The 15,574-nt window shown below is 38.7% G+C and overlaps 1 protein-coding gene across 6 annotated transcripts in view; it reads right to left on the minus strand.

Moving 5' to 3' along the window:
- LOC132115860 (neuropilin-1a) overlaps window positions 1-15,574 on the minus strand; it is a 64,141-nt gene that overhangs the window by 14,232 nt on the left and 34,335 nt on the right. For all 6 annotated transcript variants that reach the window (XM_059524246.1, XM_059524242.1, XM_059524244.1 and 3 more), the window contains exons 6-8: window positions 13,493-13,659; window positions 5,136-5,291; window positions 1,052-1,196 (exon numbers count right to left, since the gene is read on the minus strand). In XM_059524246.1, the coding sequence (XP_059380229.1) occupies window positions 1,052-1,196; window positions 5,136-5,291; window positions 13,493-13,659 (468 nt within the window). The remainder of the gene's footprint in view (window positions 1-1,051; window positions 1,197-5,135; window positions 5,292-13,492; window positions 13,660-15,574) is intronic.

Here is a 15,574-nt window from a genome sequence, read left to right on the forward strand (position 1 = left end):
GTAATTTCAATGTTTTTGGACATGTACCATGATATTCTTAGTAGTACCATGGTAAATGTGCACAAATGTATCAAAGTATGTCTTCAAAATATGTCCAATAAACATACGGTAGTAATACCATGGTACTCGTTATTAAGATTCTTGGCCGTATCATCACAAGGGAGCCCGATGCACACTCATGATGTCACTGGGAGGCCTCTGCTCTTGTGATGTGTTTAGAATGCGGTCTGTTCATCCATCCAAAACATGACTGCAACAGCTGCGCTCCAGAACTGCGGTGAACCGCACACATACAGTACACACACACAAATGTACAACCAGTGCTTAATCTGTGTACACACACAGACTCTAATAATAAGCCCCTATGCATGCTGAACGTAAAGTTGATAGAAGGCGCATGATGGCAAACATGCTCGTCCTCCTCCTACACATATGAGGAAATGTTCTCAGCGGGGAAGCGCTGATGATATGAAAGCCTTTGCAATCAAAGCTCTGTAGGGTGGAGCCATGCCAAAACATGCAGATGAGTATGCAAATGAAGACAGGACCAGCTGGGCCTGACTGCGGCTGGTGGGTGTAGATCTTGCCGTGTGCAACAGCATGTGCAATATGTACATCTGTGTGTGTTTGAAAGAGAGGCTGAGAGGTTAGAGCTCGGGGGAGGAGGGTAGAGGCAGAATTGGGGTAGAAGTGGATAGGTTGCAGCAGCTGCAGTGCACACTGTGCACGCCATTCATTTTGAATGAAGTACATCCAAACATGGGGAAACATGAATACACGGTCCTTTCCATTGACGTTAACAATTGTCTATAACGTAATAGCTCCTCCAATATTGCACATGCATGGTTCGCACATGGCTTTCATGGGGCATGAATAAACACTTCTCCATATGCCTGCCTCCAAAGCAAGCAAAATGTAAACTATTTAATTGAAAGATCATGATGGAGTTGTGTGTTGACAAAACACTGCTTCTAAATCTGAATTAACACTCTGTTTCTAAACATTTTGATGTATGCCAGTTGTGCCGTTGACAGATTGTGTTGGAACCAACCTGAGATTTTGCATCCATACACCTCAAACCGCAAGGCAATGCCGGCCTCCCAGGAGTAGGGTCGGATCCGGAGGTATCGCGTCAATGTGGGCTTGGGGAACATGGCTTTCGCTACATCAGTAGGGTTGGTGTTCCCTTGGAAAATCTGACAAACAAAAAACAAACACATTAATTATTGACATGGTTTGTTTAGGAGAGTCACCAAGGACAGACCTTTGAGGCCTGGGACTCACCTAACACTGTGCCCCAGAAAAAGATTGAAATGACAGGAATGTGTTTAGATCAGTGGCTACAAATGTGACAACCTAAATAGAGGCTGAGTTAGGTTATCACTGGAGCCAACTTGGTAGTAATACAAAGGCCGCTTTGTGATGTCAGAGTCTGGGTTACAACTAGTGCTGAATGTTTTTGATGATTCAGATTGTGTTATGTCCACATGCTGATTCTTGCTGACAGCTAGCACATGTTCTCTCTGAAGGGAGGAACTGGAAATGTGTTGAAGGAAGACACAATTGTTACAAGAAAGACAAATGAAAGCAAAGGCAACCTTGTCTTTCATAGTATCTTGTTTCACAGTTCACTATGTAAAGGTCAACAGGTTTGACCTTTACTATGTAAAGGTCAACAGGTACATCATGAAAGATGTCTCTTTTACTTCCCCAGTTTCAGATTTTTTTCTTCTTTGTTTTCTGAATTGGGAGAATAGTTAAGAATGAATTGTACTTTCTGTCTTATCACCTGATTCACTAAAATAATTATGCAAATTTGAATACTTTTGACTTCTTACCTGTTGGGTAAAAAGCCCATACATTATGTAAGATTTTTAGTGATTAGAAACATTTATCATTTTCAATACACAATTCTTCATAAGGCTTTACAATTATTTTACAGTTGTTTGAGCATTGTTGTCTTTTATTCAGTGTCCTTATAGACATTACTTCAAAGAAACAATTAGGCTTTACTACAGGATGCCCAAACCCAAAGTTTGATTTCTGGAAAATGTATTATTGTTTATTCCGTGTTCCTCGTTACATACAGTACGTGCATATTCTGCATTTATTTTAATTGCTTAAAAAAAAAAGAAGAAGCTGATTTTCAAGTATTCATGTACTTAAATTCATTTTGCGGTTGCCACCAAGCAACAGGTCAATTTAGACCACTTGCTACGGTACTGATTTTACCCTGGTTAAGGGGGTTAAACATCTAAGATTGGTAAAATACCTGCAATGCACGGCCTCTCTCTTAGCATATTGCTTTAATATCAATACGGTCAACACAATTGTAAACTAGACAAGGTCAAACTGTTAGCTGTACAGGATGGCCAAGTGTTGCTAAGCCCCAGTCAGGGCATACAGTCATCCGTCTATTCCAGAATCCATGCTGCTAATCGTGTCCCTGGTCACTACTTGTCAAAACGTGTGTGTCTGAGAGGGAGACACATGATGAGCCATCCACTATCTTTAAATGTCACGCCAATGCTCTGCTCTACCGCTCTAAGTAGTAAAAAGGCTTTCCTTTGTGCAACAACCCCACAGCCGAAACTGCTGTTTCAGCAGTCTGTAAATGGGCCCTCACCTCACAAAAGCACTTTAGGGCCAGGCAGACAGAAACAAGGCACCGCACCTTAAAAATGCAAGCTCTAAAAAGAGAACAGTGTACTTAAGTTGAGGGTCGACACAGAAATTGGGCCTTTGGGTATTTTTAAGCTTACTGTTACTTCCAGGCATGAAGATGTGCACGCGCGCGCACACACACACACACACACACACACACACACACACACACACACACGCACAAGAGTCTAATTGGGTTGCTGAGCTTGACAGGTCTATTTCAAAACGTATAATGTTAGAGTCTCCCAAGCAGACATAAACATGCATATGAACGCATCTTGCACTCACAAATGAGTAAAACAAAGTCATAAACTTCATACACTGGAAGTATCTCAAAATCTATGAAGCTGCCCACAGAGACAAACTCTTTGGTTCAGGTAAATCTCACAATGCCCAGTTTACATTTCTAACAAAAATCAAAGGTTTTTTTTTTAAAGCAATTATGAAATTCCAGTTATTTCAATTTCAATTTTGTTTCTATTTTTCTGTTTTGGCATAAAATATGATATATATATATATATATATATATATATATATATATATATATATATATATATATATATATATAAATATATGTACATGTTCTTGACAGGTTTTATTAGGTTCATTTAGATGCTTTTCATTGTTTTATTAGAATCTGTCTTGGCTATATGATCCCCAACATGGGTAGGTAACTGGGTAGCGAGTTGTACGCTGATTGGCCTGCTATCCAGTGCGTTGTGATTGTCTGAATACCTCAAGCATGTGACGGAAATGTTACTCCCCTAAACATACTGTGACGCCATGTGTCCCGGTACGATGAGACAAAAAAACAATAAAACCCATTACAAATGACGCACTTTTGTTGCATCCAGTGGGGACATAATTACTGATTATAATGACTTATACTGTCTTTATACGTGTTGCGTAAACAAAACAAAAAAAAATTCTGCATTTGTGATCAGAGAGACAACTAACAACAAGCTCTACTCTACACTGCTCAAAACTCATGTTTGAATCATCAGTGACAAATTCTTTAAATATAAAAACGTACTTACAGACTGTAAGTCAGAATCGCCAGACTGTTCTTTCAAAGTTGGAACTGCCCTACTTTATAAAAACAGACACTGTCTTGTACTGTTCCAGGAAACAGACCTTGCCCTCCATAAAGTGCACTGCATAGTTTCGCTTTCACAATGAAACACACAGCATCTCCACAACATGGCAGCGGCAACAGCGAGAATAAAAACTACACCTTATATTTTCTTTGCATAAACATTTGGCCGGCATTATGCACTTCTTCGGTGTGTTAGTCTTTGCAACTTTACAGATCTTTTTTATGCAGTAAGAGCTTGTAACACTCCAAAGAGAAAAGGAAAACCTGATATCGCATCATATGACCATCATATGTGTCAAATTTAATAGGCATGTCTCCCTTTAGTTAACTTTTCTGTGCTGAGGGACACATTTAAACCGATGGCTAATCGATCAGCGTCTCCTCGGTCCTCATTCAATCCTTCACGTGCTCAAGTGCGTCTAACCAGCTGTTCAAACACTCTAGACCTGGTAAACCCTCTCCTTCTCTCACTCTCTCCATTTGCCAATCTCTGTTTATTAACTCCTTTGTTCTTCCTTTCAAGGAAAAAAGCCCTACCACAAGTGTTGACATCATCCCTTAAAGGGAAAAAAGAAAATCAGTCAGACTACTGTGGTGGCTTTGGAGTTTGAGTTTTAACAGGGCTTGCAAATTCAGTCTTTTAAGAGAGTGGATTAACATACCACACTGGACACATAATGGAGTCAGAGAAACACAAGCCCTGCAGAACACATGAGCATTGCATTCCCATCTGGATCTGGAGCATGGATTGGAGTAACGGAAGGCATACGGTGACAGCGCTACAATACAGGATGATGTTTACAGGGCTTCCTGCCAAGGAGTTTTGGAAATGTACCTAGTTACGGATTACTTCCATGTTAGGCTGAGAAAATAAAAGCTTCTTAATCGTTTAGCGGAAAGTGAGCTGTACGGAACCAGACTTGATCTTCTACCAGGACTTTCTAACACCATTTCATTGTTATATGAAAATGAAACGTTTAGCTGTTAACAGAATGTTCCAGGTTTAAAACAAGTTAAGCTTTAATAAACCACAGAAGTCCTTTCAAATGGTTGCTTAGTTAAAAAAAAAGAAAAAAAAAACTATAACAAATAAAAACTGTAATTTGTAGACCTGTAAAAGTCATGTAAATCAATAAATTCTTGACATTTTAAATACATTTTGTTATGCCAAGCTCTAAAATATTTTAAAATTTACAGTAAAAACATCTTTAAATATCCAACCCATTAAATCATGAACAGAAGTCAAGGGGCTTTGAATATTGTTGTGGACAATGGTGGATCTTGAAGTCAGAAAGGTTGAAAAGCACTGGGTTAAATCAGAAAAGGGATGCATTGCACTTTTAAGGAGGACCATGAAATGAAGCGAATAAGTCACCTTCTGTTTTGGGCCTTCCTTAATAGTTATCCAGTCTTCTCCGTTTGAGCTTACATCCACCTTGTAGGACTTCACATAATATCTCTTGCTGGTCTCTTGAGAGATGGCTCCCTGTGTGCCGATCGCAGAGACAAAGCGCAGGAATCCAAGATCAACCTAAGGAGAGACGGAATATTATTACTCCTATATTACTGTGAACCGAGGGAGTATCACTTTAAAAGTGGCTTATCAGGTGTCACATATTGAGCTCATGAGGTGAATATAAGAATGAAAGATTAATTTTAATGAATCCCAATTTAATAAAGCATATTCGAAGTGACGATTTAATTTCCTGAACAGGAGACAAGAGCTTATTAGATGAGGAAGGATATTTAACTTCATAGAGCCTGTGTCTGGGGGAAATATCATTTGAAAGGAAACGTGTATTTCAGACGTGTGCCGTATTGAAAAATGAATGCTTCATAAAGAAGTCATGAGTTGTGATGTCATTCCTGTGAGTGTGCGGTGAGTTTGTCTGAGGGGCGTTCAGGAGAGTGTGATCAGGGGTTACTGGAGGAGAAAACACTGTGGACAGAGATGTGTGTGATTTGGGCAAATCCAGGATTATCAGAGCTGTAATACACAGGATAGGATGGTGGTGGAGGTGGGGTATCTTATTTAATATCTCATTTTTGTTATGGAGAAAATTAAGATCTTTGAGAAGGATTCAGCCATTTGCTTCCACAGCATATACTGAGCAAATGGACATTGAAAATGCCAAGCAGAGGTTTTTGGGGAGACACTTTAGTGCTTGGAGAGGCTAAAAAACCTGTCATAATTGGAAACTGATGTCATCCCATACAACATTTTTAAAAAATCTCACTGGTGAACCAACATTTACAGTACTGCTAAGACAATGTCAGTGGCACATAGCCGTCAGAGCTTACACATTTAAGTCATAATTTATCTTGTAATTATGACTATTAAAGACATAATTTAGATTTGTAGGTCATAATTTTGACTTTTTATTTCATAATAATGACTTATAATGACATTATAATAATAATAATGACATTTTATGTTAATGCACTTCATAATATACAGATGTACATGAATAATAAATAAATAAATAAACACATAAATAAATATTGATTGATAAATTACTTCAGTATTTTATAAAGCTGTTAAATGTAAAAATGTTTTGCAGTTTTTGTCTTCATTGCTATATATTTTTTGCATGTATCAGCATGGTCCAGGCATATATTGCAGTATACTGAAAAAAAAATATAAGCACTGTTTTCCCAAATATGCAAGTGATTATTTAATATACGTGTATATATCATATATGTGTTATTTTACATTTTTATCTATTACAACCAGTCAAATATGAATTTCTACAAAAAAATGTAATTGTTTTCAAACAGGTTTCCTTAATACTCTCCCTGTCTGCCATTGGTTTGACAAATAAATTAATTCTGCTTTAAACTCACGCCATTGGTTAAGCTGTTGCTATGTCAGGCTGGTTAAGATTCTTCAACAAACAAAGCAATGTTTTGAATGCACAAAGTGTATACTTTCTATAAAAATTAACCTACGAATGACTTACTTATAGCTGTCTCTACTTATTAGACTAGGATAGGAAAGAATATTTTAACATCATGAAAAAAATAAAAAATAATAATGAAAACAAAATTATAATAATCACACAAGCAAACAGTACAAACAGGAGATTAAGGGAAAGCCCCAGCTCCTCATGGGAACTCCCTGGCTGAGAAACTCTTTCTCAGTTTCTGGTTTTCAGAAAACAAGCCATTCCAAAAGTGTATCACACTTCCTAATAAGGAGACGCACCAGACTTGACTGTGGGCAGTTCATCTGAAAAAAAAAAAAACATGACCACAAAAGCAAAAACAATAATGAATTATATCATTTTTGGTAAGGAAATATTTTTACAGTTGAAACCACGCAGACATTTGAATTGACATTTGAGAACTTCTGAAGTTGCCAAATTATTATACAGTATTAGTCACTAGTGTGACTATGCAGTTTTATAACAGTCAAGCCAATTTAAAGTCTGCTGCAACCACTGTGAGAAAATGTTCTAACTGGAATCCATCCGACTCCAGAGGAACATGTGTCCTCAAGAGAGCTGACTCTGCAAATCATATTCTCTGCTTGTTATTTATAATTCTTCTCTATTTCTACTTTTTTTTTTAATGTTGGATGTTGTTTAAGTGTCTGAATATATCCCACTCAATAAAATAATAAAATAATGCAGTTCTTATTATATCACATCCTATTATCTAAAATGTGAAGTTAAATCATGAATTTATCTTGTTGGCAAGAACCCAAATGTAACTACGTTTTCATAATTCTGTCATGGGAAAGTCTGGTATGTTAACACTTGTTCATTTTGCCCAGAGTCCATCTGTGAAGTATGGACCTCAGCTTAATTTTTCAGAGCTAATTAAATTTACAAAGAGTGTGTGTTTTATTACACCAGAGCCTGTGTGTGTGTGTGTGTGTGTGTGTGTGTTGGAGGGGACAGTTCTTGCCTTGCTCTTGGCCTGCATGGAAGGAAGTGGCAGAAATCTAATCTGCCTAAACCTAGCGCAAAACTCACTGAAGCTTCTCGTGCTAATTGCAGTGAATTAAACAAGCGTCAAACATGTCTGCCTGTTTCCTAAAGCTGTGACAGTTGTGTTCATCCTAGCATGGGCTTGTTATGGTGTTTGGTGGCTGTTTCAACACTGTTTATTTTGCTTTGTATGCTTGTAGGAAGTTGATTACACAGGATTTTTTTCAGCGTTTTTCTTAAAACAATTTGTCATTTGTGGTTGTTCGTTTTCTAGTCTGCACAAATAAAGCATCGTGCATTCATATTTTTCTCTATTTTCTTGTCTCTTTCACCCTTGTCTTGCATATTAGTGGACAACAAAAATCCACAAATTGGTCAATCATTAAAACCTCAACTGCTGTTGTGTATCTAAGGCTCAAAAGCCATCTGGTGCAGGTTAGCCAGGAGGAACTTAGACGTTGAGCAGACATATGTGCGACGGCCCAGTCAAAGCAAACACAAATGCGGGACGGCCGGTTTCAAAGGGCAAAGTTCTACTTCATCCATCAAACCGAAGCTTCCTCCCACCATCCCATCCCATGACACCTGGATGCTCCGAAAGCTCCTTTAAAATTCCATTAACCACAGGTATAATTAATTCACATTTTCATGAAAATTGTATTACTGCCAGCTGAGAGATCTATAGGCTCCTCAAAGACCTCACATTCATCACCCAATTTACCGAGTGGAATTAGCTGGAGCTATTTTTAGAACTGTTTTATAATTTTTTTAAAGTTATGCATGTGCCTGAATGATGATCATGTGCTTCTATTTCCTTAACTTAATCTAATAGTTGGATGGTTTGAAAGTGGGACAGAGAGAGAGAGAGAGAGAGAGAGAGAGAGAGAGAGAGAAAGAGAGAAAATAATATAATTTGTATCGTAGTCAAGGAGATGAACCCTAACCTAACAACTCACATAAAAAATAAAAATAAAAATTCTTACTTTCAACCACCTGTGATATAATGCTCACTTTTAACAATCAAATCGTTTATAGACGGATAAAACTTAACGGATTAAACACGTCCAGAAAATTCTTTCATTGAACATACAGTTTCACTTGTAAACATATCACATAACATTTAAAATTTGTTTTGAAAGTTGTTTAATTTGCTATACTGTATTGCTGAATTTTGGAGAAAATTAACCACGGATGTATTATAGTAAAAGTGTAGTAACCATGCTTTTTGGCAGATTGATTAACATTTCTATAAACACAGTTCTACTACAAATACTATGGTTAAAATATGGGTAGTGCAAAATGTATATATATATATATATATTTCTTGTATGAAACAGGCTACAGGTCTGTTATCACGATGTTTATGTAATGTTTTGTTGATATTAAACACAATAAGACAACAATAAGCTCACCGAGGACAAAAGAACACCCTGTCCATCTTAGAAATGGATTTCTTCTGACATGAATTTAGCATAAATTTTATATTGCTAGCCTTTGGACCTCTTTCAGATTAGCAGAAGAGCTTTATATATCCAACATACACCTGGATCCATATTTAATAGCGAGAAAATTATGATTTTAAATGTTTCCAGATAATTACATGTAGGCACTGAAGATAGTTTAAACTCTAAATCATAAGAATGCACCTAGCGCAGGTGTGATGCTAGCAGGGTGGCCTAGCTTGACACCAGCTCTGCAGGCTTTGTCAGTAGAGACTCTCATGTTAATTACAGTCCCACTGTCTAATTACTCATCAGCTGGCAGGAGAACAGCACCCGTCTCAAAATAGCAGCAGCTAATCCTTTAATTGAAGAGAGAAAAAAATCTAAGCAAAACAATGGAGAGCGGACATAGCTGCGTCTAGATGACCATGGCTAATGGAAAGCATATGTAGATGACATGCGAAGGCAAACAGGATATGGCCAAGAACGTTGTTTCTGGAGTGACATTTTGCCCCTAAGTCTCCCTCATTCTGTCTCTATCCTTCGTTACATTCTACCTTGCTCTATGTATATACAAGGGTCTGAGAGGAACTTTTTTCTCAGAGGAAGTCTGTAATTAGTGCCTGCTTGATGGCCCTGCAATTCCAACCTGTTTTTGTAGCAAAATGGGTCGGCGACTTAACGCAGTGGCACAGGGGACAAGAATAAGAGGGCGGGGTGGTGTCTCAATCATTGTTTCCATCTACGACCCTGGCACATTCCCTCCTCACCTCCATCAATCAAGCTGACAGCTTCCCGTTGAACTAGCCGACACAAAACCTGGTTGGCACTCTACAGTTCCAGACTTGAAAACATTGCCCTTATTGTTTTGAACACTCTGACCTCTTGTCAGAGATGCTTTAATGTACAAAATGAAGGTAAACATCCTCTCCAGTGATGCGAAAGAGAAAAGCCTTTCGCGTCCCTGTGAATCAAGCCCTGATCAAAGCATTTAGCAGAACAGCAGGACAGACGTATGCAGCGGGCTTATAAATGAATCGCTGCGTATTCCAAGCACCGCTGCATAAACACAAGCGGCTGATGCGTTTCAGTAGACCCGAGGACGAGAATGATTGTGAGGCTAAGATTAATAAAACAGAACATGATCTATAATGAGCAACTTCTATTCAGCCATTAGGAGCTAGACAGCGGCTTTCAACTATTGACAGTTGACTTTTTCCCAGATCAAAATGCATAATTCATAAAAGTGCTTTGATGCTCCTGGAGTGGATGAGCATGCATTTATTGCATCATTTGCAATACGCCACATACTGCATTGATGTCTACCAAAGCAGGATCTGTTCTTTGTTATGCTAAGCTCTCCACGGGACTAAAATGTGCCATCCATAAGGACCTTCACAGCATCTTTTGTTTTAGGTTACGGTCTTCTATAAATCGGAAGTCTTTCCCTGAGAGAGAGTTGAAATGTGTTGTACAGATGTATGTATCTCGGATTGTCACGCTTTAACACAGTCTTCCGATTGAAACCAGTCCATATCCATAAACATAGTATACTGGAAGTTTTCAGAGCCAGATTGGGCCCTTCTTCCATTCATCATACAGTATGTCTGATAAAGACCTTAATGGACATTTTGATTTTCAGCATGGCACAAACCCTTGTAAACGGACAAGCCTCTGTAGCTCACTGGCTTAGCTCAAGATCTCCTGACCCTCGACTAATTATCAGGAGTGGCAAGCTGGGAGCATTAGACCCTGAATCTAATTTGAAGCCGCATTAAGATGCATGACAAATGCTGTCTTTTTGACACCTTCTGGGTAGAAAAAAAAACTGCAAGAAATGGGGATTTTTAACAAGGAAGAACCAGCCTCTATGAATAATATAAATGTCGGCTGCAAATTACATTCGAGATTGTAAATGTAATAAATAATGAACTGATAATATGCGTTGGAGGACACAGGAGTGAGCGAGTTGTGCGTGCCAAGTGGACTGCGCCATTAGATGGAGAAATACTGTTGTGGTGGGTCATGTTGCTTAATGGAAGCGAAATGAAGAATTCCACTCTTTTAATAACGCTTGTTATAATTAAACTCCTCCACAAGTGCTGGGCACGAGAGAGAGAACGAGCGCAGGACGTCTCCAAATTATAAATCATTCATCCTCGGCAGGGTTCCGCCTTTGTTCCCTTGGAAACAGATGTGCGGGGTTCAACTTTGACATCTGATTGGCGTAAAGGGATTTACAGGCACAGTACATGGGGGCTGAAACAGAATATGTTTGATTTGCTGAAATTTCTCCCACCAAAAAAAGATACCCTTCCTCTAATCAATACCCTTTAGAGAATTCCAGGCGGCTGCAAAATTGTGTTCTCTTCAGCTCGATACTGCACTGTGGGAGGCGAGTCATTTAGGGTTTCATTAATATCTGAAATGACTAAACAAGTTCAGCAAGCCAAGAGGGTGAACAGTTGCAGAGTCTACTTAATTATCCTAAATAAAATATGAAGTGGCAACTGTGAAATGATGTGGAACCGATTGGTTTGGGTGCTAGAAGAGACATTTTCTCTGATCTTTTAGACTCATTTAAGCCACATAAGCAGAATGTTCCTTTTCTGACGACTTCCCATTGGTTGGATACAAGATAAAACTAAGTAGCACAACAGCATGTCAAAACTGCACACCAAACATTGATAATATACTGTCATCCTACAAACATGAGAATTCTTCACTTAAAGTGATGCCTGTAAAATGAGTAGAGGAGAATTATCGACTGCTTCTCAAAGAACATCCTGGTAGAGTGTTCGAATAGTTCATTGTGCTCTCTACAACAGTTCCCAATCAATACCATATTGACAGTGACTGGTAATCTATGAGTATAATGAGTCCATTAAACAAAGAAGAATTTTGAATTACTATGATCAAAAGCACTCGAGAAATCGGCAACAGTTACAATCCTCAACTGGATCAGACTACACATTGCATCCTCAGGGCTCTACTTGTGGAATTTCTTCCAAAAGCGTGGGTCAGACTTTGTAGCCACTGGGGAGGAAGTCATCTCCAGTTCCTCAGGAAATGCGTTACATCGAAATAGAGAATTAAACATTGTGGTTCCTCTTCTCTGCTAAGTTGGGTCACTGTCCTCTAATTCAATGAGTTTCTGGTTTAGAACACAGACAATATTTTGATAGCAATAAGGAAAATCTGCTTAACAGACCTACCCTAGCAAATACTTGGCCGTGGGTCACATCTGTTATTAGCCTCCTGAGGAGTCTTTTATGCCCAAACTTTCCAGTCAGGCAAATATTATAAAACAAGTCTAGGTTTTGAGGGTACCCTTGAGGTTTGGGTCACAGAAAAGCCCCTAAGTGCAAGAAAAGGCATGCTGAGTTGCTGCAATGTTTATGAAATCAACACAATGACTCCTGCCAAAAGTTTTTCACAAATGCATGTGACTGAAATAGACGCGCAAATAATGTTTTGTCCATGCCACTGTCCTTGTGTGTGGCCACATTCCTTAGAATAAGTTTCAGGTTTCGTATTGTCTCTTGGACATTAAGATCATGTTAGATACACCCAGATGCATCTCATAGACAATCTTTATTAAGGTTACAAGCATCTGTTGGCGAGGAAGACTCACTGGGGCCAAAGTGAACCAGTACATTTGGGCTTTAACATTCCATGGCTTTCAACCAAAGGGCAAAATTCAACAGATGTTACTGCTGGTCTCCGAAAGAGAACCAAGGGCAAAAGCATCTGCAAGGCTGCCTGATCGAGTTGAAGTCGAATTCAACTAGACAAAGTTTCTAACTCAAAATTCTTAAAAGCATGAGGGAGTTTCAAAGTTTTTGTCTATAGACTCGACTTCTCTGTTCTTCAAAAAAATATCACAGAAGTTTCTATTCTCCTCCAAGGATAAATCCCTCCTCCATTACTCATTCATTATAGGTCTGGGACAATAAATCGCTGCATGGCAATTTGTGGATCGATTCTGAGACTTGCATCGTGATTCTCTCTCGAATCGATTCTGAGCTTAGATTTTAACAGCAGATGGTGCTGTACATTAGTTTTTAACTGCAGACTCAAATGCTCACGAAGAAGAGTGATTGTACATTCACTGTACTTGCACATTGGCTTTTATGATGCAAGATTTATGTAAACACAGCCCACTTTTCAAACTTTATGAATGATTAATTTAGGTCCAAGTGGAGAGGTGGAGATTCAAGAGAGAATTGTGATGCCTTGAGAAAATTTCAGAATTTATGCAGAATCATTTCTCGATTCAAGATGCATCAATTTATTATCCCAGCCCTAATTCATAATATACTGCTATTTTCAGTATACGCATGGGAATCATACAGTACCTGGATCCATTCTTTGTTTGAGTCCTCTGCAGGGGTCCAACCATTCTCAGGGTTGTTGAGTCTAGATCGTTCTGGGGACCAGCTGGGGTTGTACTGGGATGAGGCCATGATTTGGTCAGAATGGATTTCCCCAGTTTCCATACCCAAAGGCTCAGTGCAGTCAAAGTCTGAGGAAAGCACAGAGAAAAATAGGGGTGGGGGAGCTGTTAAATGTCATTTCACAATCTAAATAAAGAATACATTAGATCATGACCCAAACTAAGGCCTTCCTCTCAGGAATGGGCCACTCCAAGTACCATAGGTTTCCATCTCTTAGCACCAGAATAAAACATATGCACTGTTCTTTCCCACAGTTTAATGGAAGCACTGTGGGAAGTGTACCACATTAGGACGCAAACCTCTATTCATAAAACATTCAGTTTAAGCTCTTAAGTCCAACAGCGAGAGAAGTCTTGAGGTTCATAAAAGAAATGCCTTCTGAAGGTGCACAGTTAAATGGCACGCGGTAAGGCCATTTCCCCAGTGTCAGCATTTGGAGGAATGGGAAGTCAGAGACGCCTCTAGCATGTCTGTGTTTTTAGATGGAAGGAGAGCAGGTTGTATATCACTTCTAATGCCATGCCACCCAGTAAAAGGGCATTGCTGATTGTTTTGTGATGTTATGGGGCACTAGTTTCGAGGCATGCTGTCCGTGTGTCTGATACAAGCAAAGTTCATGCTTTGACCCCCAAGGGTCTTTTTCCAGACACTTCGGCACAGAATTTATGACTCTGAGACAGTGAAGGATGGGGAAATGTTGAGGGCTGAGGTGGGAGAAATGCTAATTTATTTACAACAGGTCACAGACTCCAAACAAACACAGTTTTAAATGTAAGAAAATGGTGTTGAAACAGGGTGAGCTCGTGTTACAGTGTAAGTTTCAAGCAGGTCAGATATGCACATCCACAAACAACACAGCCCAAACATCCAGGAATAAACATGTACCAGATGGAGAAAACATGGATGTTAGATAGACAGTAATTTTATTTGTTTCTTCACACGCAATTCTGAAAACTTAGTGATCTGCCTTCCTAGAGAGAATACATTTTTGATACCGTCTAAGATGCTTATTTTTGTTCAAATTTTAAGGCAGCATTTATTCTTTGGAAAGTAACCAATCACATAATGATTTTTGAAAAGCTAACTGAAAAAATAAAATAAAATAAATTGACCCGAGAGTTTAATTGCCTTAATAACTGTACATTTAATTCAGGAGTGAAAAGTATCAATACTATTTTATTCAATATCCTAACAAAAATATACCAGAGTAACCACAGATGTTTTCAATATACCAATATATTATAGAAAATTGTAAAAGTATTTTTTTGTGCTTATTAAAAAAATCACTTCATTAGCTTAGCAACTCGTGTTAACACTAAACTCAAGATCAAAAGTGATTGTTGAGCCTTTCATGTGCTTCTCATGAATTTCTCTCTTTTACCCTTGAAACCTCAGCTCAACTTAATCTTAACATTACTCATTCTCTTTTGTTATGTTTTATCTCTCTATCTCTTCCAGCCATCTATCCACTTTCCACCCTTTCATTCTTTAGAACAATGACTGAAAACAACCAGATCTCTCGTCTGATTACATCTGGCATCTGTCACTGTTCGGTCCGACTCGGCAGAGATCATAAATCTATGACGGTTCACTGACAAAATCCTTTGCATAAAGACTTATTGCCAGTGGCGATCTCCTTCCTTCCTGCAAAGCACAATATACTGGTAAACATGTCGAACTGCGAGAGAAGCTGCCAAAGAATGTAAATTTATGGAGCCAATAAATAATTGATAGACTGCGACTGTTCGGCAAGCCCCTGCTGTGAACACACTGAATGTATTCTTGAGCATGAGGCGGGATGGCAGAGATGTAGTACACACCTTGATGTGTTCTGAGAGCTCAAGCTGAAATATATCATGGTACACCAGTTCACAACCTTAATGGCAATATGCACTTTATGAAATATACAATATGTATCCACCTTAAACTAGTATGAGCTGCAATTATACTGGACATTTGTGTCAAATCACAAGCACCACTACT

Source organism: Carassius carassius, chromosome 35 (genome assembly GCF_963082965.1).
Source record: "Carassius carassius chromosome 35, fCarCar2.1, whole genome shotgun sequence".
Classification (NCBI taxonomy): Eukaryota; Metazoa; Chordata; class Actinopteri; order Cypriniformes; family Cyprinidae; genus Carassius; species Carassius carassius.